The sequence below is a fragment of the Phalaenopsis equestris genome, unplaced genomic scaffold, assembly GCF_001263595.1.
Source record: "Phalaenopsis equestris unplaced genomic scaffold, ASM126359v1 Scaffold000789, whole genome shotgun sequence".
Taxonomy (NCBI): Eukaryota; Viridiplantae; Streptophyta; class Magnoliopsida; order Asparagales; family Orchidaceae; genus Phalaenopsis; species Phalaenopsis equestris.
In genome coordinates, this window is record NW_018165229.1 from 541,448 (window position 1) to 568,844 (window position 27,397).

Here is a 27,397-nt window from a genome sequence, read left to right on the forward strand (position 1 = left end):
AATAGCATAATCACTATCAGTTCACATCAGTTCGAATGGTTTCTCCCAGTTAGGCGAAACTATAATGGGGTTGTGATTAATTTTTCTTTTAATAACTCAAAGACATTTAAACAGTTTTCAATAAATTCATTTCTTGTTCTTTTCTAAAAGTTAGTATAGAAGTTTAGTAATTTTTGAAAAATATTTAATAAAACGCTTGTTAAAACCAACATGTCCTATAAAACTTCTAACATCTCTTACATTAGTAGGTGTTAATTTAAATATAACTTGAATTTTTGCAGGGTCTGTTTTCATACCATTTTCCGAAATTTTATGCCCTAATACAATTTCTCCTGCATCCCACAATTCCTCCTGCAACCATAAATTGACAGTTGATTCAAGTGAAGCCAATTTTTAATTAGGTATCTAAATTAGTTCTTTCGCATAACTCCTTCGCATAACTCCAAAATTTTTTAAAGATAATTTAAGCATGCGTCAAATGATTTTCCAAATACAGAGAAATCATCCATAAACACTTCCAATCCACCATCAATTAACTTACTAAATATAGACATCATATATCTCTGGAATGTTGCACGTGCATTACATAATCCGAAAGGCATTCTTCGAAAAGCAAAAGTTTTAAAAAAATTAGTAAATGTTATCTTTTCTTGATCCTTAGGAGCAATAGGAATTTGATGTTAACCGGTATATCCATTTAAAAATTAAAAACATTTCTGTCCGGCAAGTCTATCTACTATTTGGTCTAGAAATGGTAAAGGAAAGTGATCTTTCCTAGTGGCAGTGTTTAATTTTCTATAATCAATGCAAATACGTCACCCAACAACTTGTATGATAGGTATTAATTCATTTTTTTTGTCTCAACAGTCACTCCTTTCTTAGGAACACAATGAATTGGACTTACCCAAGCACTGTCTGAAATAGGATATATAATTCTGGTGTCCAACCATTTCAAAGTTTCCTTCTTCACTACTTTCATCATTAGGTTTAATCTTCTTTGTGGGTCAACTCTTGGTTTGTAATGTTCATCTAGTATAATTCTGTGCATACAGATTGAATGACTGATTCTCTTAATATCAGCTAAGGTCCAACCAAAAGCTTTCTTATATCTTTTTAATGTATCCAAAAGTCTTTGCTCTTGCAAATCATTTAACTCTGAATGAAGATAGGTAATGTAGATATGTAGATGAGTCTCCCAAAAACAAATACTTCAAGTGGTTAGGCAATATTTTCAACTCAAGTTCATGTAGTTTTATAATTGACGGAACTAGATTTTTATAAGCATTTCCTGTAATATCCAGAATCTCAAATCTTTCCTGAACATAATCTAATTCTTCATTTTCTATTTCGTCTAACATATCTTCATCTCTATTTTTAAAATGATCTTTCTCTTCAAAATGTTCTTTAAAATGTTCGTTCAATAGATGAATGTCTTCAAAATGTTCTTTAAAATGTTCGTTCAATAGATGTTCACTAATTTTCATGCAAAAACATTCATTATCTCTTTCAACAGCAGGGTATTTCATAGATTTCGCAATGTTAAAAGTAAATTCTTGATCGTTAACCCTCATAGTTAATTCTCCCTTTTGAACATCTATCATAGCTTTTCCAGTAGCTAAAAACGGTCTCCCTAAAATTATAGATATTTTTTTATCTTCCTCCATATCTAAAACAATGAAATCCACAGGAAAGATAAATTTATCAACTTTTACTAACACATCTTCTATAACTCCTTTAGGATAAGTAACTGAACGATCCGCTAACTGAAGAGTTACAGAAGGTGAGACTTCTCCTAATCCTAATCTTTTGAAGATTGGTAGAGGAATAAAAATAATGCTGGCTCCTAAATCACATAAAGCTCTTCCATAAAATTTTTCACTGATAACACACGATGTAGTGAAACTACCTGGATCTTTTAATTTTTCCAGAAGCTTTTTCTAAATAATTACACTACACTCTTCGCTAAGCGCAACAGTCTCATTATCAGTGAACTTCCTTTTCTTGTTCCAAATATTTTTCATAAATTTCACATAATTGGGCATTTGCTCTAAAGCTTCTACGAAGGGAATATTTACCGTTAATTTCTTAAGAATTTCTATAAACTTGGAAAATTATTTATCCTTTTTGTGTTGTTTCAATCTTTGAGGAAACAGTTGTGGAGGTTTCTCCACAGTAATTTTCATTAGTGTAAGTGGATATCTTAAATTTGGGTATTCATGATAGTTTTCTTTTTCTGTATCCACTTTCTCTTTTTTCCGTTCCTGTTTCTTTCTGCACTCTTTTTCAGCTAGGCTGGGAGGATACCGACTCTCACTTCGGAGCTCCAACGTTCCCCTCGCCTGAGGGCTAACATGTATACTTCAACACCCAAACGATAGGACCGAATCGAGGGGATTAGGGATTTTAGTCTGTCACTCTAAAATCTCCAATTCTGCGCCCGATAATTTTATTTTCCTATTTATTTGCATCCAACTTCCAAGGACTTTGACATTCACTTTAGTTGTAAAACTTAACATATTTTAACAAATCAATTGGCCAGATTGAAAGTAAATTAAGATCGAAGTGAAAAGATCATCACAACTTCTTTAACATTTTCAAGGCTCAACAAATTTAAATCACCATTTCACAAAATCTCAAGATAAGGAGAAATACAAAAGAAGCTACTCAGAACTCATGGGGAAGATGCAAAAAAACTCGAAATTTATATATAAAATCAAAGTCATACAAACTATAATAAGTAAATACCACTTATCTCTAATTCCTCCCCAAACAAACTCCTCGAAGTTCCCCTGAATATCTTCCTTTCCTTACAGTACATAGAATTCTTCTTCGAAGCGACAAGGAGGAAGAAATATCTCACTTTCCCTCCACTCTTACAATCTCACAAAGAATTCCTCACAATCTAACCCTAAATTAAACTCTCTACACTTTATACCCTCTACACTCCATCAACTTCCTCCCCCCCCCACCTCATTTTTTGGCCAAGAGTTTCTCTTAAAGTTGTAGAAGAGTTTTCCCAAGAGTTGCCTAAGCATCCCCTCAAAAATCATCCACATTCAATGCACCTGTTGAGATTACCGCTGATCTCGCCGTCGGCGGCCTCGAGGGCGTCGTCGGCGGCATCGAGGGCCTTCTAGAATATTTAATTCTGAACTGTCGCGAAAAACCAGTTGTCGGCGCCCTAGTTCAAATCTTCATATTTTGGTCATTTTTGCTCTAAATTGGCTCCTTTTTGCTGTAATGATCATAATTCAACATATCTGCAATAAAACATTAAAAATACCCTTCTTTAAAGTGTAATATCATCAATATTAGTATAAAATAGGTATGAAAATCTCAACATATTTTTCTTTAGTCAGAGGTCTCAAAGCATGAGTTTGGTTTCCTCATCCTACATAATTGATGAACAGACATCTTTTGTCTTAACCATTGTGTCACCGGCATAAAACAACTAAATATAAATATTTGACAAAAGAAGTAATTAGCACAAATCAAACAAATATAAAATTATCGTATTTATCATCCCCACAACAAACACCACTGCCCCCACACCACCCCAACACCAAACACCACTGCACCCGTTGCCACAACCCTACCAAACACCACTGCCCCACAATATGCCCACACCAAACACCATTGCACCGGTTGCCACAACCCTATCAAACACAACTACACCACAATATCCCTAGACAAAACAGCACTGCACCCACACCATTCTCAAACTAATCATTATTGCCCCTACACTATCCCCACACCAAAAACCACTGCTCCCATGGCACCCTGAGCACTAGTCATCAAACCACATGAATATAAACACATGAGAAGTGGGTGATATACTTGTAAATTTCTATGAAACTCTTATATAAATGCAAATAGATGCAATGAATACAAACACATGAGAAATGGGCCTTCATTGGAGTCAATTACTTTTCCCCCGAATAATCCTATCATCCTAAATATCTTTTTTCTCAAAAATTCTTATAGAAAAATTTCATCCAAAGAGCATACACCAACCCCACATAATCCAATCATCTGGCAAGGTCCATTTACATACATGACACAGAATTCTATTGAATTTACATATCTCACACAATAAAATTAATATTCATGCACACAACACTCAAACCTGCAAAATCAAATCATGGTGAACACCATTACACCATAAGCAACATAGTGAAATCATGGTGAAGCAATCAAATACGCACGAGTACGGTTGTCATCATCCCTCAAACGACAAAATATGAACTCAACTATCATGAATGTAAACACACAAAGAATTGTGCGCTGGGTCTGTAAAATTGTAAGTTCCCAACAGAAAAAAAAGCACCCAAGACCAATAAATAAACCAACTGTGTAATATGAAAGCAAGAAAAGGATGTTAACAAATGTCGAACCCTCCAATATCCCTTCTCAATGTTTTCACTCAAATATAAAAAATTATGATGACATCACAATCCATATTTAACCAAACAAATAGCAGCCTAAAAGCCCTGTTTATATATTGCTCCAAACAATTCTCAAATTCGCATTCACATATCACAAATCAATGAAGGAAGAAGAAAGCAAAAATGTCAAAAGCAAGACTTGTTTGATAATATGTAATCATTACTAAAAAGTAAAACCAACTTAAGAACCAGCGAAATCTATGCATTAACCTAAGACCGCAAATCTATCAAACAAATCACAAAGCATGTGGTGCTTTCTATGTAAATTTGGGGTTGTAGTCACTGAGAAAAGAGAAAATGCAAGTCCCCGTTGCTTTGTATGTAAAAGTCCAAAAAAAAATCACTGTGTGCAAACCATAAAACTCATAGAGCAAATCCACGAAGAAGAGATGAGAGGGAGAAGATACCGAAGGTATGAGGAAGAAAATGCTGGCAAAAAACCCTATCTAAATGTGTCACCGAGTGAAGATGAGGTAAGGAGAAGAAGCCCTAGAGAGATTGCTTACGGGATGAAGGGGAGCATGAGGGAGAACGCGAAAGGAAAAGTCACCATATAATGCAGAATAATCCACGATCAAATCGCAGTGTGGCTTCGCGGGCACGTTTAATAAACAGCACCGCACCGCACAAAACAAACAACCCAAATCGCGGATTGCTACCATCCCGCAGCCCCACAGCTACGCCAAACAAACCCTTAAATGGCTATGTTAGATCTATTTGACAACTAAAAGAGTTTTATCTATTATAACATCTTAGGCAAACGAGTTTTCTATCTGCTTGATCTTAGTTGACAAGAGTTAAAATGGTTATTTTTTGGATACGCATCTAGGTTGCCTGCCTCTACTACATCTCACGTTTAACCGAAAGAGAAAAAAATAGAAAGTGACATTTGTGTCTCCTATTGATGCAATCTCATACAACTCATCTGCCATGCAAACCTTCCATCCCATCATCGTAAATCTCTTTCACATGTCAGGAATATTGACATTTTCACAATACACCCAGCAAAATCTGAAATTCCCAACCTAAATCTTAATCTAAGAATTGCTCTTTTATCATTGTATTCCACACTGCGACCGGAAATGATTGAGCACATCATAAATAGGACCAATGGAGATGATCTCCTACTAGTGATGAACACAATTTTGTCTTGCCCAATATTTATAGACGGCCCAAAGTGTTATGTCATGAACTTCCTTTCAGGTGGATATATCCCATTGCCCTTCCATTGACAAAAACCACTATTCCAAGCTAGTTTAGGCTAGGTTGTCTCCAGCACCAAGCTCTAGCAACGTTACTGTTGACCTGATTTATTTACACCAAGAAAAGGACTTGGAAATATTTGATCAAGGTCTCCCATCATGACTATCCTAATGTTTAAATTAGTGAGATGAAAACACAGGGAAAGGTGGACAAATTAAATAATCAAAATTGGTGACTGCACTAGACTTACAGAAGAATCTAAATCAAATGCTGAAGATTTCATCTTTCCTGTGAAGTAAGCCTCATCCCATGGCTCTAGATCTGCACGTACATCATTATCTACTGTTCTCTTGTAATCCTGTACCAACTTAAACTCCTACAAAACAACAGGAGATCATATACCAGATAAGAAAAGATAGTAAAATAATCCAAAGTAAATTGTTCTTTCGTCCTAAATTATACCGCATCAGCCCTTTGCCTGACCGTATTGCTTAATGAGAGCAAAAAATCCATGACAACATTAGGTGATGCAGCCATATTTGAACGAATTGCAAATTCAGCATAAGATCTATACCCCATTATCTGCACATGTGAACACCACAGGAAAAGGTTATTTTTTTCATTTTTTTTTTAAATTTTTACGCATAAGAACCATAATAGATGATCACAAAAGCCATTTTAAACTCAATTAAAGCTGCACAACGATAATGTTCATGTTCTAGAAAAAAACGCAATTTACACTAAATTTAAATAATATTAGTGTTCGACCTCTTCCAAAAACACAAATGATCCACAAAAACATCACGGTGGGACAACTCTATGATTAATATTCTGTTTGTAAAGTACTCACAGGGAAAGATATTGGCAGTGTTTAGCTGGTGATACTAAATTCTTATCAATGTTTTGAGCGATTGATCCCCCAACGCCACACCCCAGCAACATTGAATCCTTGCCAACAGTTTGAATTATTAATTTCATAACCCCCACATCCAGAGAATTGGACTAAACCTGAATCCGCACACAAAAATACTAGATATGGCAAAACTAGCCCACATTCAAAGGATGCTAAAAAAAAGTAAAATTTACTGAAATGAGAAAGTTAAATGATTTTGAATGCAAGATGTTTTGAAGAAATAGAGATCATACTAGACTAATGAAAATTAAAAAAAACAAGCCTGCCTCAGGCATTAGCTATTTTGTTGCATAAATATTCACAGTGTTCCCATCAAAATGATGGATAATAATTCTAAAGGCTTTTAACATGGCAGTGCATATGACCCCTACTTCAATACTTAGAAAGATATGTAAAAAAAAGCATTGTCAGATTGTTGTATAAGATTTTGCATGCTTAGATCTCCTGTCATCAATCACACCCCAACTAACCCTCCTGGTAGAGTCAATCGTAGTGCGCCGGTGGCTGGCAATTTGATCAGACCAACTCTCACCAATACTCATCCTAACTTTTATAATCGAGACCCGGCGGGTGATGAATTAGTCTAACTGGATCACCGCAACAAACGTGATACATTGCATTTCAAATACATATTCGGAAGCATGAAGATCATATCATCCAAAATATGAAAACTATACAGAGCTATTAAATCCAATATAACAAAAATAGATACCCAAACTATATGTACAACTCCCAAAAATATCGTGCAAAAGCTACACAAAGACACACTTGACTACTTGCCTCGGTGATTGTTGCCCCTACCAGGAAGGCAACAATGATGAGCAACAACGAGTTCAAAGAAATAATCAGGGCTAACATAAGATTTTATACATGAAAAAGAAACAATGTGCATGCTCATATAAAACTATATATCTCTACACACAAATCATAACATGCTGGCGCAATAAAAAACATGAGAAGATATCAAGTACATGTATAAAAATCAACTGTATTATAACATGCAAGTTGTAAACATGGAATCATAAATAAAAGCATGTTCATTTTTATCTTAACAATGTCATTTCATAGAAGCCATATCATAATAGCACCACTTATTTATCGTATGGGGTTCAACTATTTCCATATTCTTTCATCATGGGTCGTCACTCTGCCCCAATTGTCATATAAACTATCGATAAAGATTGGGCTTCCCCCAACATAGCAGTTATTGTCAACCCCCTGATATCACAGTTTTCTAGCATTCAATCACCGCCTGATTCCAACGGTTCTCAGAGCTTCATTCTCATATAAATATCAGAAATCGGGAATACTATATCCCTGCACAATATACTTGCAAGCACTAATGTAATAGTCTGCCCTCCTAACATTCTTTGTACATTTAAATTGTCATTACTCTATCAAGCATTAAACATTACATGTATCATAGGCATAAAGCATAATAAATGAATACCTGCGGACAATTAATAGCATAAACTTAATCATCTGCAGCATACCATAGCATATGTATCATAAGAGAAGTAAAAATGCATTAATACATTCAATTTCACTTATCCATTTACAATATTCAAAAATTCTAAATGCATCGATGTCAAAATAAAAATCATATGAAACAAATATAAGAGTATTTTACTTAAATTAGCATAAAATTACTTTACATAACGAGACGAAACAACCCTTTGACGAATACCACACGCTTGTCTCGAGCTCACCGCCTCGTAAAGACAACCTATGGCTTGCAGACAACATAAGGTTTCATAAAATTTAGCTCAAAACATAAATTAACTCAAAACATGCATTGATTGTCAAAGCATACCTTAAAAGGGCTTCTTGGCATAATCAGTCCATCCAAAACTGCTTAGTTTCCTTTCTATCACCACCAACCACACTTCCCCTACGTTGATTTCGTGCTAAAACGCTTACGGAAGCTCACAAAGGACTTTCGACACTTCTGGCACATAATCAGCACATATGAAGGCAGCCAGAAAGAAGAAAAAAAACGAAAAAATGAGGCAAAAGTCAAAACAGAAGTGTGAGGAAGGAAATGAATACTTAGAATGGCGAGAGAGATTCAAACCCTTGGATTTCACCCTGGAGCTTTGAATCGCGGGCTGCGACTATCCAGGTGTCAGTCGGTTCGTTGCTAGGTCGTGACTACAGTACCTGAGTGCACTTCTGTGCTGGAGTTCGCGATCAACGATGAAACCGCAAGGGAGAGGGGAAGGGAATCGGGAGAGAAGGAATTGCAAAGCATGGGACTCCTAGTCAACCGATCGAAAGGATTAGAAGGCATGGATGTCGGTTGTGAACAAAAACAGAGGATTAGGGAGAATTAGTTAACGATTAATTAGGTTCAATAAGTAGCTAACCTCAAAATTTTATTTCTTCTAATTCGTTAACAATTCATGCATGGTACTTTATATGGAATTGATTAGTTTCTTGCGTAGAATTTAGTAAAATTATTTCGATCAAATTTCGTAGGATGAAAATTTTGGGGTACTTTTAAAATTATGTCGTACTTTACCTGGTATCTTAAATTTGGGCATTACATCATCTGTGCTTCTATTTCCATTTCAGTTATTAGCTATAATTTTAAAAACAGAAAATCCAACGAACTCAAATTAACAACTAGATTGATTAGAGTTGGTTGAACTACAGATATGAATTCATATTAATTTGACAAATCAAGAAAAACTCATTAGACAAACTAGACCTAAATGAAATGGATGGCTAGTTGAACCAAACTCTAACCATAATAAAATGAGGGAGATTGGGGAATGCAACTCCTAGGCCATAGTTCACACCCAAAAGATCAAGTGAAAGCAACTTACAGTACATCCTTTTACCCAAACCATTTTTCACTTGCCCTCTAATATGAATTCATTAGATTTATGGTTCACAAATACAATAGTTAAAAAATAATATTAAAAAGACAGACCTATCAATTTTTCCATCAAGGGATCAATCCACAGCTATCTTCATTCCTTATTTAGCAAGCAAATCCATGGCCGATTCCAACTATTCAGTTATGCTAGCTAGGCAACAATTAATAGCCCTCCTCTTTCTAATTTAGCATATGAAACTATCGCTCATTGTTTTCCTTAATTGCATATGATTCCCTGCCACATTATCTTCTATATTTAACAGCCCATTGCTATAAATTCAAGGTAATTTCAACACTCCCCAACAAAATGAATGGCAGAGATCTGTTATTCCCAATTTGCTTACAATATTTTTGGGAGCAGAGTTGCAAAGTCATTTGGTGAATGTGTAAGTGAGTTTGTTCTTTGTTAGAACATACAAGAGTACAAAGAAATCCGCTTTTCTTTTTTTGTTATGAAATGCCTATTCACCTCCACATATTTGATTAAGTCATGTTGAACGGATTACGAACATAATTGATGGCAAACCTATCGTCACAAAATATCCTCACAAAATATCCTCACATATGGCAATTCATTTGCTTTAAATCTTCTAATATAAGTTTAATCCATAAAATCTTACAAATACCTAGAGTAATTGCTTTATATTCAGATTGAGCACTCAACCCAAAGACCACAAATTGTTTTTTGTTTCTTCAAGTTAAATAATTTCCACCAAGCTTCATATTCCTTATTTACATGCCTCTGTAGCAATAAAAGCACATGAACAAGAAATATAAAAATAGTTACTAATCAAATTCTTCTTTTTTAGTTAATCTGCATTGGCAGTATGCCCCAGATATGTATTAGCTATCTCATAGTACTTTCCATGATGGTTTCATGTCCATTTGAATCTCATCGAGAGTAGCCATATTGAGATACCAATGCAATAAACAAACAAAAAAACAAACAAAAAAAATTTAGAATGAATAATTTCAATATAATCAACTGCACTTACATAAATATAAGACAACATATGTAATATATAATAGGCAAGAACTGATGCGAACTAGAAGCATTTTGGCAAATCGTTTTGTAAATTATCACAATGATTAAATTCAAAAATCAAATATGACTTGTAACAAGAATGTGATACATAATATCTGTCTCATAAAACCAGAAAGACATTTAGAGTGAATCATCATAATTAGAATCAACATCAACATTTTAAGGTACATCACCAAGCTAGCATCAGTAACACTAACTAGAAATCCACTATGATTCTTTTTATTTTCCAATCACGAGCATTCAAACTATTTTATTCGGATTTCAAGTTACAATAGATTCTAGCAACTCTAACCATTTTCATCTGTGTACTATCTGTAATCCATCGACAAGGATTGTTTGGTTGAGACAATTTGTAATGTAATGTATTTCTTTTGTAGGGATTTTAGAAAATTATGTGTTTGGTGCAAAGAATTACAAATATAATATAAAGTATGAATGAATTTGTAATTTAAAACTTAGTTCATTTTAGCTGAATTTAGAATTCAACTGATTTAGTCGAATTTGTGATTTACACCATTTATTAATGTAAAATTTTATTGGTAGGCCGCCCCTGCATGCCGCTTGTCGCCACCCCTGCATGCTGCCTGTCGCCGCCCCTGCACGCAGCCTGTCGCCGCCTGCCATCACTGCCCTACGCTCGCCGTTAGCACACCGCCTTTCGTAGTTTGTCGTCTTCAATCCACATGTCGTTGTCTAACATTAGTTGACGCCCGTTGCTCGCACACCGCCAGTCACCTGTAGTTCGCCATCCACACACAGTCAACCACCCGACACCCGTCACCCTGCCACCCACCACCAACCGCCAGTCGATGTCTGTCATCCGCCGTCCTGCCACAATCTACTATTGTCGTCCACCATTTGCCATCGGCCACCGCTCGCTATCGCCTGTCATCGACATCCACCTTTTGCTGCAACTGGTCGTCCTCTGCCATCACCGGCTACCACCGACATCAATTGTCAATCAAGGTTGTCGGAAGCAACTTGCACTCGATAATAACATCTATATTTTAAAATACATTATTTTCAATCTACTTCATACCAAAAAGAATATAAAAAGCCCTAGATTTATTTATAATAAAGCAAACAACTCGAAAGTATTTCAAACACAATACAATATTTTTGTATTACATTCATTTTACACCGCATTACATTTTCAGCAAACCAAACAACCTTAAGTTTATACCGCTTTTACTTGGTGCTTTATCCATCGATCCCATCACTAGCTTTTACTAACAACCACTACTCAATTAGAGTTTCAATTAGAGTTTTTACTATACCTTGTGCATTCATAATTATTACCCACATGATCCTTCCTATCTTGGTTTATGGCAATTTTGTCATTCCCGTTCCCATTGCAGTTCAGTTTGTTTAATTTATCTGTCATCTTCAGCACTATCGTATAAAACTAGACAGGGTTTGACAAGCAATTTATTTATGTTCAAAACTGCATTTGGTCTCACTTTTACTTTGGGTTAATCTTTTCAAAGCACTTCTGCATTAGCTTAAACAACAGCTTTTGCTTTTCAACTGATTTCAAACAATTCAAGGTTTACTAGGCTCCTTGTTTAATGGTGCCACCTCTTATCACCTTGGAAAACTCCCAATTGTATCAATTCACTTTTACAACATTATCCACAACAAAGTAATGCTTGATGCACGTGAAATAATACTTAAAAAAAAAACTTCTCAAATTATCCAGATTATATAATTGAATTTTCAACATTTAACATAACCTTACATATAAGCTCAGAAATCTAGGTTTATTATTTACAAATTTGTTTAAGATAACAAAATTGACTTACCTAAGCACAGTTTAGAGACTTAACATACAAGATGACTCAACATGGGCTACATGACATTCTTGGCCAACAAATGGCGTTTTTATCCCTAAGCGTGTGCAGGAGGTATTTCAGCTGCTGCAGTTCAAGCATGGTAGAAATAAATTCTCTTAAAAATTGCAATTACTGATATTTAGTCATATAGTTTAGGTGGAAAGTAAAGTATAGAAAATATGGGCGAAAATAGCAGATCTTCACCTTAGCAAGTTCATGGCGAGTTGATATAAGCTTATCAATTACAAAAAGATTGGCGTAGGGGACAGAGTTTCCTCTTATGTAAGCTTGCTTCCGTACCTGAATTGATATACAGAATATATATATATATATATATAGACACACACACACACACGCATTGATAATATTGTTCATTTTGAAATATATATATATATTTATGCATTCGGTCAAAATCTATAATTTGGTTAAGAAATGAAAATTCACGTAAATATTTGCATAATCATAAGGGCTTAATGAGAAAAAATAAGATCCTGATTTTGCAATGATTCATGTTGGACCTAAATAGTTTCATCATGTTCCAACCTGCACTTTAATGGTGAATATCAAATAAGTACAGACTAAATTAATGAGGTGGAACTAAGAATAAAGGAAAGAATCTACATAAAAATTAACTGACTTTTAATTGCATTCCTTTAGCTCATGTGAGCCAAATAAATTTAAATGCATCTTATACATCCAGTTAGAGATATATCAATAAATGGTTATTTAGTTCGTCAATTTTGATGGCTAAACAACATGAAATAGAACTTCTACTGAATATGGATTTTTTAACATCTGTGAACTCAAGTGGCAGATCATTTATGTCACTATATCAGCAGCATATTTACCAGTTTCCATAAATATCCCCCAGAAAGATGAAGATCTTTACAAGTAAATGAGAATGATGTCTGGGATTCTTTTTATTTATCTAAAAGCAAGAAAGAAAGAAGGCCAATCCTTCATCTTCCCAATAGCCAAGAAACCCAAGAGGAGAGGAGATTGAATATAACTCCACCTAGTCACGCTATCTACACCATACCCATCCTTAGGCTGTCCTAGCAACTGTTGGCTTTGTTGTCCATTGCTGGCAACCAAGCTACCAAACATGGCTGCCTTGCCAAAGCAGTTGGCCATAGGCCACAGGCCACAATTGCATAAAGCTAGTTTCAGGCCACTGTTGCACGTGCCGTATTGCCGCAGTCACAAATGACCTGAAATATAGTCTATAGCATCAAAAATACTAAAATTTGGATTACGATGATCATTTTGAATTTGTATATATATATATATATATGTATATATCTGTGAACTACGGGGTCGTCTGCTTCGTCGAGGCTCTGCTAGGGTTTCGCCTCAAGGGGAAACCCTAATCTCTGCTACCTAATTACACGCTTGTAGAAGAAGGGGAGTACGACCCTCTATTCCGACGTCTATTTTGTCGAGCCTCTAGGGCCAATCGTGGTCCGTCGCCTGTAGGGCCAATCGTGTTGCTATAGGGCCGATCGAGCTACGCTGTGATGCTCGCGTTTCTGCTGTTTCGACCAGTCCTGCGCCTTTCGCGGTTTTGACGATCCGACGCTTCTGGTCGCGCTTCAAATCGGACCGCTGGTTTCTTTGGCTTTTGCATCTGCGGACTCAAGGATCGTCATTATGGCGCTTTCTTATTCTTCGGTTGATCCTGGCAAAGCTTCTTTCGCCCACGTGGTGGGTAATCATCTTGCGGAATCTACTATTGTATTCCCCTCAAGCTACAAGGAATATCGTGATGGTACGAGTAATTGTCATTTTCTTAAAAAGGAAAGTAGGAAGAGTAGGAAAGCAGCACTATTTTTCTCTAATTCAGAAATTTCAACCCTAACTAAGAAATTCAAGTTCGCTCTTATTGAGAAATTTCAGTGGGGGCACCCACCTATGGAAGTTATCAGAAAAACTGTTGACGATTTCAAACTTGTAGGCAATTCGAAAGTGAGACTTTTTTACGGAAGACATGTGTTGATTCAGTTAACCCTAGCTGAAGACTATGCTCGAATTTTCTCTAAAAAATATCTCAACATTGCAGGCAAGTCAATGAAGTTACTCAAGTGGTTTCCTGATGTTGGTCAAACCATGAGTCTCCTACTGTTTCGTTGTGGATTAGTTTACCTGGTCTCAAATTGCATTTCTTTAATCATCAGGTTCTTTATTCTATCGGAGTCATACTTGATGATCCTATGAAGCTAGATATGCCCACCTTTAACCTAACCAGGTCTTCTGTGGCCAGAATACTTGTGGAAAGAGATGTGACCTGGGCACAACTCACAATGGATATTGGCAACCAATTTTCATGGAACAAAAATCTTTTTTATTGTATCCACTGTAAGGTGTTTAGGGATACACTTGATTAATGTCACAGGCTTCATCCAAACTTGAAAGCTAAAGCTCAAGCAAACAAAGAGGGGTCTAACCCCATTGCTATGGACACATCTGCTCAATCTGAGGAGGAAGTAGGATTTGCCTGTGGATGCCTGTGGATCCCCCCTTGCCAACACCGTAGTTCCTGATGAAGAACACAATACTACAGGTACAGATCCAAAAGTGTTTATACCACTCACTGTTATTGAAGAATGCCCACTTACTTGCCAGGACACACGAGAATGCTTCTGCTCCCATGATCCAATAAAAGATCAACTTGTACAACAAGTAGTTGCTTCTAATGTTCAAGAACCAACACATGTCTGACACACTTTAAACCAATCCACTGACCAGGCGAGTCAATCTTCGGATGAGGAATGACAAGTTTATTCCAAAAGAAAGAAGAAGAATGGAGACAGGCTCGAGCTCGGAAATTTATTGGATGATACATTGCTTACTACTAGCAATGACACTTAACTCACCAATTTATTAGTTGACTCCTTCCCTAGAGCTAGAAACAGAGGCAAGGCAAAATTGGGTCCCTCTTTAGTTACCTGATAATCCGGATTTTGATACTTTTTTGTTTTTCTCTTTTTTAGGTCTCTCATGTATTTTTTCATATTTTCTCTTTTTGGAACCATTTGCATGTGGTGGTTATCGTGTGAGCAGGGCGTCATGTTTGGGCCCTCCCACACAATCTATCTGTATCCTACTTTCTTTTTAATATATTAGTCATTTGGCTTTCTCAAAAAAAATATATATGTATATATAAACATATATACATATACAGATATACATATACATACATACATATATTTTTTTTGGAGAATATACATACACATACATACATATACATACATACATACATATATATATATATATTAAAAGAATGGTCGGAAGCTATTATACAAGCCCCGACCATTCCTCATGTGCCAATGACTTCGAGTACCACATACTATACTCGGGGGAAATCGAACAACTGAATATATATATATATATATAGTTGTTTGTACGTATGTGTATCTGCCTATCTGTGTGTATGCATGCATGTACGTACATACATAGGTCTATCTATATGTTTGTATGTATGTAACTTTAAATATATTAACCTATATAAATTATATTATAAATAAGCATTTATTATAGTAAAGTTTATTTAATATTAATATTCAGTGCATTAACATTATTGTAGATGAAACTAATGCCTTGTAGCTCTTGGATGAATTTTCAATGCACCTTTGCATGGAATAGATAATGAGATAGGGAAAGGATGTTATGGTTTAACATGAATGCAATATAATTATACAAGTACTACATATATATATATATATATATATATATATATATACTTACATTGAAACTGTAATAACCAATTTTTGAGAAATTTGATAAATTTCGACTAAAAATGTACTTCAATTTTCACACCCCTCAAATTTCTATCGAAATAAAGTTATAAAATTTTACACTAAAAATCAATCAATTCCATATAAAGCATCATATATTAATATGAATAGATTGAGGTTGCGTTTGGTGCAGCTTATCTGCCGTGTCTGCGTTTTCAAAACGCCACCATGGAGTTTGTTTTCACCGTCTTCAGTGTGTTTCACAATACATTGTTTTTGTTTTGTAATAAACTTCGTCCACGGGGTCGACCCCGCAACCCGCGTTCGAAGAAAATGCTTTACCTCTCTGCCCTCTCGTCGTGCTTGCCCTCACCTCATGCCCTAGGTGCCTCCTTGATCCTCTCTGCCCTCATCCCATGGATTTCGATCGCTCCCCCGTCTCCCTCTCACGCGCATCTCTCACACTTCTCTCTCGATTGTTGTCTTTCTCCTCCTCTTCCTCTTTGTGATCTGTGGTTGTGGTACACTGTAAGTACTATCGTTGCCTTAAAATATGAAAGACCGGCATATTATATGATCTCTTATAGACTCGCATACGAATTATATTATTTTCATTAGATTACTGTAGTTTAGTAGTGTGATTACTCTATGTTATCTTTCAATAACTTATTATGTTACTTTAATATTATCTTTAAGTTTTAAATATTTGAACAAGATTAATAGAAAATGAGCAAATGTATACAAAAGACGAGAGCATGAACAAGAAGGTACAATTTTTACATATTAATTTTTATTGAATCTTTTAGTGATCTTTTATGTAAATTTTTTAATATTAAATTGTTAGTAATAGAATTAGAATAACAGAGAATTGGTTTCCACCATCTAACCGACCGTTCTCATCTTGGTTAACTCCAAGCCCTGAGTCGGGTCGTGACAGAAGTGGTATCAGAGCAGAGGTTTAAATAACATGAGTTTTAATGAAAAAGTCAATAGAAAAATTGGATTAAGAAATAAATAAAAGAAATTAAAAATTTTAATTGAGTCTAATTAAATTATATTGTTGTTTTTTTCAGAATTATGAATGATCTAAATGAAGATATTAGAGATGAGAATGTAGAATCTGTTGTACCGCAGAATATCATAGTAAGTGTTGGTGTTTTCTCTGATATGATAAATGTTGTGACTCAGTTGATTAAGAATTCTCAATCTAAAGCAAGTAGCAATGGAGGATCACGAATGGATAAGTATTTGAAGCTCTTTCAAGATATAAGACCACCTTTATTTTCTGGAGCAAAAGGGTAAGTGGAAGCAGAAAACTGGTTATTGAAAGTGGCGAAAATCATAGATGACGTGTCTTGTCTACCAAAGAGGAGAGTTACCTTTCCCACTTCTGATTTTGAAAGGGAAGCTGAAAGATGGTGGCAAAGTCAGAGGCAAGAGAAGTTCGGAGGTGAAACCAGCCACTTGGTTGAGTGGGACGAGTTTGTGAAAACCTTCAGAGATTGGTTTGTACTATTGTCGCTAGAAGACAAATGCAAGATAAATTTATTAGGTTCGTGCAAGGAGATTGATTAGTTATGCAATACGAAATGAAGTTTACTATGCTATCGAGATACACACCCCAGCTTGTTCCAAATTCATAGGAGAAATGCCACAAATTTCTTTCCGGAATGAAAGATTCGATTAGGCGGCCACTAGTCTCGCTTGGCATTGAAGTCTATTCAATACTAGTGGAGACTGCTAGGAGAGTGAAGATTGATTTCTAGCAGACTCAGAAGCATAGAGAGTTGCACAAGAGGAAGAGTTCAGAAGAAGAGGCACCAACATATCATTAAGGAGAAACAGAGTCTAATGGGAAGAAGATGAAGTCCTACACTGATGGAGCTATCAGTCAGACTAGCAGTAGCAATATACAGCCCTGTGTTAAGTGTGGAAAGCAACATCATGGTAAATGTTTACTTAGGTCAAAAGTGTGTTACTTATAAAAACAGTCTAGACATCAAAGGAAAATTGCCCTAATGTTGTTCAGAGATCCGCTTATATGTTCATTCAAGAAGGGATCCAGCTCAGAGGAATTTTCAAGAAGGATCTATTTCGAAAAGTGGTCAGAAGAGCCAACTAAGGCAGATGTATATACAGATGCTAACACTATGGCTCGTAAGGAGCAACCAAGACAGAACATTCGCCCAAGAATTTATTCCTTGACTCCTCAAGAATCAGAAGAGTCTGTTGCCACTGATGCTGACACAAAGTTTGATGGATGATTAGTCTTTTGGGTGTTATGTTTGATTTCTCAAATACATGTATAGTTTATCATATATGTTTTAGTTATCATTTGACAAGAAATAGATTTTTTTAATCACATTTGTTTCATCTTTATAGATGATGTGAAATTCATGAATTTCGAGGATGAAAAATTATTAGGAGGTAAGAATATAATAACTAATTTTTGAGAAATTTAATAAATTTTGACGATTGAAAACCTCAAATTTCAATCAAAACAAATTTATAAAATATACACAAAAAATCGAACGATTCCATATAAAACATCATATGTTAATTATGAACAAATTGAGAGATAAAAATTTGAAGTTAAAAGTTTAATTAATCTAATCGAACATAATCAAATTATTAATCTTGTATGATTATATTTCCCACTGACATTACCCCATGCGTTATAGCTTCGGATGGTGTCAAATGAAGGGAATTCTTATAAAAAATGAAAGACTAGCATATCATATGATTTCTTATAGACTCGCATACATATTATATTATTTTCCTTAGATTACTGTAGTTTAGTAGTATGATTACTTCTGGGTTATTTTCCGATAACTCATTATATTGTTTTAATATTATTTTTTAGGTTTCAAACATTTTAACAATAATAAAAAAGGAGCACATCAACAAGAAAGGTACGATTTTTACATATTATTTTTTATTGCTTCCTTGAGTGGTTCTTTTATGTAAATTTTTTAATGTTGAATTGTTAGTGATAGAATTATAATAACAGAGAATTGATTTTCACCGGTCGTCTATTTGTTCCTGTTTGATTAACTCCAAACCCCTGGTCGAGTCGTGACAAAAACATCTAAACAAACAAACAATTCCTTATTTTTTTATCTCAAAACTTATAGGCTAGCGGACAAAGAGTTGAGAGCAAGGCCAAAGGACAAGACAAAAAAGGCTAGATTTTGGTTTTGGTGAGGATTATCAGTTTTTTCATATTTCTCTAGCAATTTGATTTTGTGATAGAGTCAGTAGGCATTGAGGCCTGTACGAGGAAAAATCATTTTGAAAAAAAAAAACTTATATTGAGTTAATTTTATTTAAACTTAAGCTATATGATAAAAAAAATATTGTATTTTAAGAAATATTTAATTTCTTCAAAGATCAATATTTTGCAATGATGTATGCGAGTAAGCTTATCAAGCTTCAATCGTTGGCTGTGTAGAAATTATGCTACTTTGATCATAACAAAAAACCCAAGACGAGCCTTCTTAAATAAAGACTATACCTTTGGATCAATTTCTTGATGGCCCTCGAATATAATTCGTGAAGAGGATCGTTAGTCCCTAATTACGCTTCTATCCTTCTTAAATTTATTTTTATTTTGTAGTAAGAGTGTGTGTTTGTGTGGGACAGAGTGTGTGCGCGCAAAAGAAAGATAATATTGCAATAAGTTTTTTTTCTTTTGTTTTATTTTTTTTCATGATATTAAATAAAGGTTAGGGTGTTTCTTCTAGCTTTTGTTCTTATAATCTAAGTTTAATATTTATACTTCCAATCTTATCCCACTTTTCAAAATTTACTTTTATTCACTATGTCAAGATTATTTGACTTATCTTCAAAGGAGTCGAGCATAATTAAGAGTGAAAATCTCACATAAGAACTCCAAATATTTCAATCAACTCATCTCTTGAACAAGTAAAATTATCTTAAATAATCTAAATTGTGAAAGTCGCTATAAGGAAAAAGGGAAATATTCAACAATTTCTGGATCTACCTCCGGAGTCCAACAACCCAAGCTCATAATTTAAAAAGAAACGAATTTTGTGATCATAGCATGGTTGTAAAACATCATCTTACCAAAGATCAGTGGATCTTTTATGTTTATCAAAATAGGTTTGAGATGCAGTTAAACAAAGCTACTCAAATGTGAAAGAAGCTACACTCATCTAAGAAATTAAGACAAGCCTCGCCACCATCAAACATAATAACATTTATGTGATTGAATACTTTAACGCCGTGAAAATTTATTATTTTAAATTGGACTACGACCAAGATCTCAAGTTATCCTAATGTGAGGATGAAATAATCCTCAAAAAATTCTCGAGTTTCTGACATGACTCAATAATGAATTTAACCAAATTCAAATTTAAATCTTAAGCATAGAAAATCATCATCTCTAACTGAAGTATTCTATCTTGTACAAGCTAAAAAAGAAGAAAAAAGATGATGATAAATGATTCGACCTCGAGATATCTGTCATGATAATTTATGAACTCAAGGTAAGAGATTTTCTCACAGAAAATGCTTGAAAAGAATGATTTCAAAGGCAATCTCTAGTGCAACTACAACAAAAAAAAGAACATATCAAAAATAAATGGTGAAAACTTCATCAAAAATCTCAAGACTATACATGAAATAAAATTGAAAATAAAAATGTACGGACTTGCCCAATGGAACCAGAATGACTCAATTAGAAGAAATCGTCAAACTAAGAAATTTTCTTAATTCAATAGAAAAGCCAATATGACATACTCTTATGTTCAGAATGTTATAAATTATTCTTATACGCTTCTAATAATTTTTTTCCCTTTCTATATCTTTGATTCAAGGGTCACTGGCAGATGAAAAAGCTCGTCAATATATTTCAAACTTAAAAACTTTTCCTAAGTAATAAGAAAAAAAATTATAGATGAATCATTAACAACTATTGAAGGAAAGAGAAACGCCTTAATTTCTCCAACTTAACATTCAAAAACATATTATGTCTCATACCATGTAGTTAACACATCGTCTATTCATAAATTTACCAAATAACACAATTAAAAATCATCATTTTAGATGTTTCTTTCTTTTTTCTATAAAAATAAACATTAAATACTTTCACCTTTAAATTTATGAAATTGCTAAATAGCCTCGTATTTTAATGAATGTAACACTAAACCGTCTAATCGTTTTGTGTTAACTCGTTCTGATATTTTAAGGCCCTCTAAAAATCCCAATAAATCTAGAACCACTAATTTTGTTATGTTCATTAATGACTCTATTTGATTGACATGGGTGCATTTAAACAAAAAACCGATGCTAGCACTATACTCACTATATTTATTGTGAAAATAAAAAATCAATTTAAGTATAATATTACTTTTTCTAGATTGACAATGATGGTGATTAGTTAATTCACATAAGAGTCATTCATTCAAAGAGAGGGTATTATACACTATTTGTTAGAGCCCTGATATCAAATAAAACTTTCCATTAATATTATTATTAACACACCCACACACATATATAATTATTTAAATTAAAGTTATTAAATTTTATTGTAATCAAAAAAGGTGTAGAAGGGTGATAAATTCTCGGATTTGAGGAAGGCAATGAATCTTAAGGTCATAAGGGTTATTGTGTTTAATCATTCTTACATATTTAAATATTTAAAACCTTTCTTTTAAAATGAAATTCTTATAATTATATACACATTTAATTGATTTAAGTGCTAGAGAGTGAAGTGAATGATTAAACTATTTCAGAGGTTCCTTGAAAGCAAAGGTGAATGATTATTTTCTTTTATGCATTAAATTAATACTTTAGTAAATGAATAATTGCTTTATTAAATGGTTAAAAATAAGTTTTTTAGTTATACCTTGCATATTGAAAGTTTCAAATGACATAAGAGATAAGAGAAAAATAACTTACAATGAAGATACATTTTAAAGATTTATTAAACGATTAAGTCATCCAGGATTACCCCAATATGATTTTGATAGAGAATACGATGTACCCATGCACGTTAAAGAAAATGATGAAGGTGTACCTTCGAGCACAATTTGAGAGTAACTTCACATACAATTTGACGGTACATTCTGGTACATTTTTTAGGGTGTCGTCAGACGGTTTTGAAGATACCTTCAAGTATGACAATAACTCTGTTTTGACTATTAAAGATGTTAAAAATGATAAATCCTTAAAGTTAAACGGGAATGAATAAATTCAATATAAAAATTTTAAAATTTATAAAAAAAATGAACTACATTTTCTTTTGGTCATTCATGTATAACATAGCATAAGAATTCAATGCATATTAAATTATAATTACTCACTAAGTCAAACTTACAATTGAAGTTAATGTTTTTTTCAAGAGAAAAAAAACTTTAAGTAAATATGTCTGATTGGAGAGATTGAATTTAAAGAAGAACTGCAACTGATAGGTAGTTATGTTCTGTTTGTAGTTTCTGTTTATGTTACTAATTACTCACTAAGTCAAACTTATAATTGAAATTAATGTTTTCTTTCAAGAGAATAAAAACTTTAAATAGATATGTTTGATTGGAGAGATTGAATTTAAAGAAAAGCTGCACCTGATAGGTACTAGTTATGTTTTGTTTGTAGTTTCTGTTTATTTTTTCTATCATATATTGTTCAGAGTGCATTTGAGGTGGCGGCAGTTTTTCCTATTTGGCAAAACTGTGTTTTGTTTGCAATCTCAACAAACTGCAGTTGAAAGCTGCATTTTTCCACCACACCGAGCTACCTGCGATGGCTGCTAGAAAACTGCGATATGAATTTTTCAAAAAAAAATTCTTGTAATAACCACCGCACCTTTTTGAACAGTTGCTTCTTCAGCAGTTTCACAGCTGCATCTTCAAACTGTTGCAGCTGCCCCAAACAGACCCTCGCTACTTGTTTGAGTTGAGATTTTCAGATTATTATATTGCTTATGGATGTTTAATTGTATTGCACTTTATGGATTGGTAAGTCTTTTATATATTGAAAGTTTCTAAAAATTTTTGAGAAAAGTAAAATGAAATATTAATGTCGTCTGACCGCAGTTCCCGTCTTAGTTAATTATAAGCACCGGGTCGAGCCGTAACATTCCTACCCTATGCTCTCCAATAAAATGAAGCGGTAGAAAAATAATTGTCACAATTTAAAGATGACTAGAACATTTCTCCTCCACAATAAAATACCAAACAACATCTAGGAATTCTTTCGATCAGCAAAAACCAACCAAAGCACTTGATTACAAAAGTGCACTAAATTATTTGACATAATGCTTTCTTACATTGATACTAAGATTTTTAATATTATAAGTGTTTATGCTCCTCAAGTAGGTTTAGATACAGAGTCTAAAGATAAATTTTGGAATGACTTAGAAGATTTAATACAAATGATACCTCTTGAAGAAAGAATTTTTATTGGAGGAGATTTAAATGGACATGTCGGTAGAGTGATAGAAGATTTCAAAAATATTCATGGTGGCTACGGTTTTGGAGTAACTAATGAAGAAGGTAAAACTATTTTAGATTTTGCTTTAGCATTTGATTTTGTTATTACTAATACTTTATTCAAGAAAAGGGATGAACATCTTATTACTTATAAGAGTGGATCTAATAAAACACAAATTGATTATTTTCTTATGAGAAGAAGAGATCGTCGTGATTGTAAAGATTGTAAAGTCATTCCAAGTGAAAATTTAAATACCCAACATCGTTTATTAGTTTTAGATTTTAAGATTAAGAGTTGTAAAATAAAAAATACTAGAGAAATTTTGTGTACGTAAGACGTACGCAGTGCAACATATGTCATGGAGGTTATTCAGAGGGTATTGAGGGGTTATATCTGTGTTATACCCCCTGTAAGCTCTATGTAACTTATATGTACCTTCTAGTAAGTGTCGCACTTTTGTTTTCATATATTTATAAGTTACAGAGAGTTTACAGGAGGTATAATTTAGATATAACCACCCAATACCTTTTAAATAACCTTTCTTACGTACGCTGCATACATCTTTAAGCACAAAATTTTCTCCTAAAACCGGCTAGGTACACTTTAGTAAATATCCAGTTAGCAAGGGGCAATTCTACACAAAAATACGGGGGCTCTGGATAGTTTGCTTCCAGGAATCCACTTCCGCGTCTTCCCAACTCTTACCTTCAGCGCAGAGTAGTTGATGGTAATGGCCGTCTGGTAAATTGTCTGATACTGCTTTTTTCTTCTTCTTGGTTTATTTTTGTTTGTTTTAAATCTGTAGAAGAATCCGTTCCTAACCTAATCTCTCTTTTCTGTCAATATCTCAAAAAATACATAAACATAATAGGTTTCTGGAGATTTGAGTTGATTATTTAGGGAGATTTGGCTATGTGATTCTAGTTTAAGGATTCTATCGGCAACGGCATCTTTAATGAGATATCCTCACTGTAGAAAACCATATTCCGAACGTTTTCTTTTCGTTTTAATATGAAAACAATTCAATAGGGAATATAAAGAAATGTGTTTACTGGAAATGCATTTTTACCAATATTATGATTTGTTGGTATATGTGCTGCAATATCTATAAGTTTGCTTATTTTCTGATTGAAGATCTGGGTTTTGATAGTAGCAGGGCAACTAAACGACTCCATTTTTGTTATTATAGTCTTATTTTCATTTGCATTTCTTATCATTTTACCACCTATGATGTATGATACTGATTGTTTAGTAAACTCTTATAGCAGTTTCTCATGATCATAAAGGGGATATTCAGAAGGTATGAAAGATGGAATCCTGTGCACCCAACAATAGGTTTGTTTTGGGGCGTGGGGGTTGGCATTGGCTGTGGCATTGGATGGGGTCCTGGGTTTGGTCCTGAGGTTATTGGCTACGTTGGTGCTGGCTGTGGTATAGGCTTTAGTGTTGGTGTCACTGTTGCTGGGATTGGGATTGGCCTTCCAGTGAATGGAGTTGAGCAAATCCCACACAATGGTAAATTTTTGCTTTATTTGTTCATGCTTTAAATCATGAGAGATTATGCATTGACTTAGATGCCCTTGAATTTTCTCTGATTTTGTCCACGTTTAAACACTTGATATTATTTGTTGAGTTTTTTATTCTGAGAAGAAACTTGAGCTAGAGAGATTAATTTGCTCTTTTTAGTCTCTGTTTATGAAAGGGTTGCTTTATGTTTCATCTCTTTAGAATGAAATTCATACATTGAGAAGTGATTTCTTATGTTTTCTTGGTTTATCTTGCATCCTTCTGCTAATCTTTTTCTCTTACGAAGCTCAGGATTATATCAGATTCATTTGAATTCTTAAATTTCTAAAGATATCATATGCATTCCATTCAGTGGAAGTGGTTTTAATTTTAAACTGAAAAGATGAATGATATACTTGAAGCACAAATTAGATAGACTAAAAATATGGACAATAAGAATAGAAAGGTTGAGCTACTAAATCACAAGTAGTTTTCTTTTTGAACTTTTTGAAGGAAATAAATTATTTTTGCAAGTTTTGTAGTGTAATTTTACATAAAAGTTTGGGGTGCAATTTATATATAATAGTAGTTATGGATAGAATAAAGTCGTCTTAGATGGTTTGGTCATATTAAACGTCGACCATTAGATGATCCGATTAGGAGAGTAGATGTTTTAAATTCGACTTGTGTTAAGAAAGACAGAGGTAGACCTAGGAAGACTTGGGCTTATTGTATTAAAAATGATCTTAATTTACTAGAACTAAATGAAAATATGACACTAAATAGGACGCAATGGAGAAAAAGGATTCATGTAGCCGACCCCACGTAGTGGGATTAAGGCTTTGTTGTTGTTGTTGTTGTAATGCTTTCTTACAAATGGCTTCTAAGAGATCTCTCCTAAAATTTTTGGATGAATTGCTTATATTCATGTCCAAAAATAACATAGAAAAAAATTTAATCCAAAATCTCGCAAGCGCATATTCAACAAATATTAAGCCACAAAAGGAGTACAATTGTCATCATCTACCTACAAAAAGATTCCTCGCTTCAACGAATATTATTTTTGATAAAACTTATAGCTTCTCAATTCAAACTCATTTTCAAATTGAGAATTTTAAAATTGATAAATTTGATGATATTTTCATTTTGTCATTTCTATAACTAAAAATCCTACAAATACAAGTTTTGTATCAGATGTATTCATTCAGGTCTATACAAGAAAGAACAAGTCTAGCCAAGCTCTCCAACAACCAAGACTCAAAATCAAAATCAAAAAATACTATTCAACCTACTACCACTTATTTATATCATATCTCTTAATACAATTTCATTAATTTTCTTTCTCTTACAAAGTGTTTCTAATAAATATCAACATCAATCATATTTTTATTCCATAAACTCTATTTGAGGCACATAGAAATAAAAAGTGAAAGAAACCCACGAGTGAAAGGGAATAATTTGGAAAAAAAAATTATACATGTGAGATTGTTCAATTATCATAAGAAAAGAAAATAGTAGGATGTAAATATATTTTTATGTTCAAATATAAAGTAGATAGAAGCCTAAAAAGATATAAAATAAGTTGATTAACAAAAGGATATAGTTAATCATTTGGAATAAACTATCAAGAAATATTTGCCCTTGTTGCAAAAATAAATATTATTTGCTTTCTAATATCTTTAAAGGCAAATCATGGGCATCATATATAAATATATGATGTAAAAAATATTTTTATACATGGAGACTTCAAAGAAGAACCCTATATGAAACCACCACGAGAATTCGATACCTTCTTAAAAAGGAAATAGACATGCAAATTGAAAATGGTCCTATAAAAACTAAAATAATCACCAAAAAATAACTTGATTTGATAGATTTATAAAGGCTTTGGAAGAAGTAGGATACAAACAGAGTTAACGAGACCATGCTCTTTCATAAAGTACTCTCATGATAGTAAAATCTCAATCTTTATCGTATATATTGACCATATGATTATCACATAAGAACAAATAAGAGAAAGAAGCTCTTGAAAAAAGCTCACTGAAAAATCTGAAATCAAAAAATTAGAAAAACTCAAATACTTCTTAGTAATAGAAACAATGAAATATAAATAAAAATATTTCTCTCCCAACAAAAATATTTTATGAGCCCACTAACAAAGATAAAGATGATGGAGTGCAAGCCGTGTGAAACCCCAATTGAATCAAGAAAAGAATTGAACATTGACGGAGGAACTGAAATAAATACAATACAATATTAAAGGTTAGTAGAAAACTAATCTACATATCTCACATTCATTTGGACATATCATTTGAATCTAGTCAGTTAATTCATGCACAAACTTAAAGATACATCTTCAAACCACCTATAGAATCATCAAATATCT

The 27,397-nt window shown here is 33.7% G+C and overlaps 1 protein-coding gene across 5 annotated transcripts in view; it reads right to left on the reverse strand.

The window, feature by feature from the left end:
* The window catches only part of LOC110031231 (probable mitochondrial intermediate peptidase, mitochondrial), a 93,538-nt gene that overhangs the window by 37,527 nt on the left and 28,614 nt on the right, over positions 1–27,397 (reverse strand). For 4 of the 5 annotated variants that reach the window (XM_020734336.1, XM_020734334.1, XM_020734339.1 and 1 more), the window contains 3 exons: positions 12,524–12,619; positions 6,111–6,230; positions 5,899–6,024 (listed from right to left, as the gene is read on the reverse strand). In XM_020734336.1, the coding sequence (XP_020589995.1) occupies positions 5,899–6,024; positions 6,111–6,230; positions 12,524–12,619 (342 nt within the window). The remainder of the gene's footprint in view (positions 1–5,898; positions 6,025–6,110; positions 6,231–12,523; positions 12,620–27,397) is intronic. The other variant, XM_020734337.1, reaches the window with a different exon arrangement.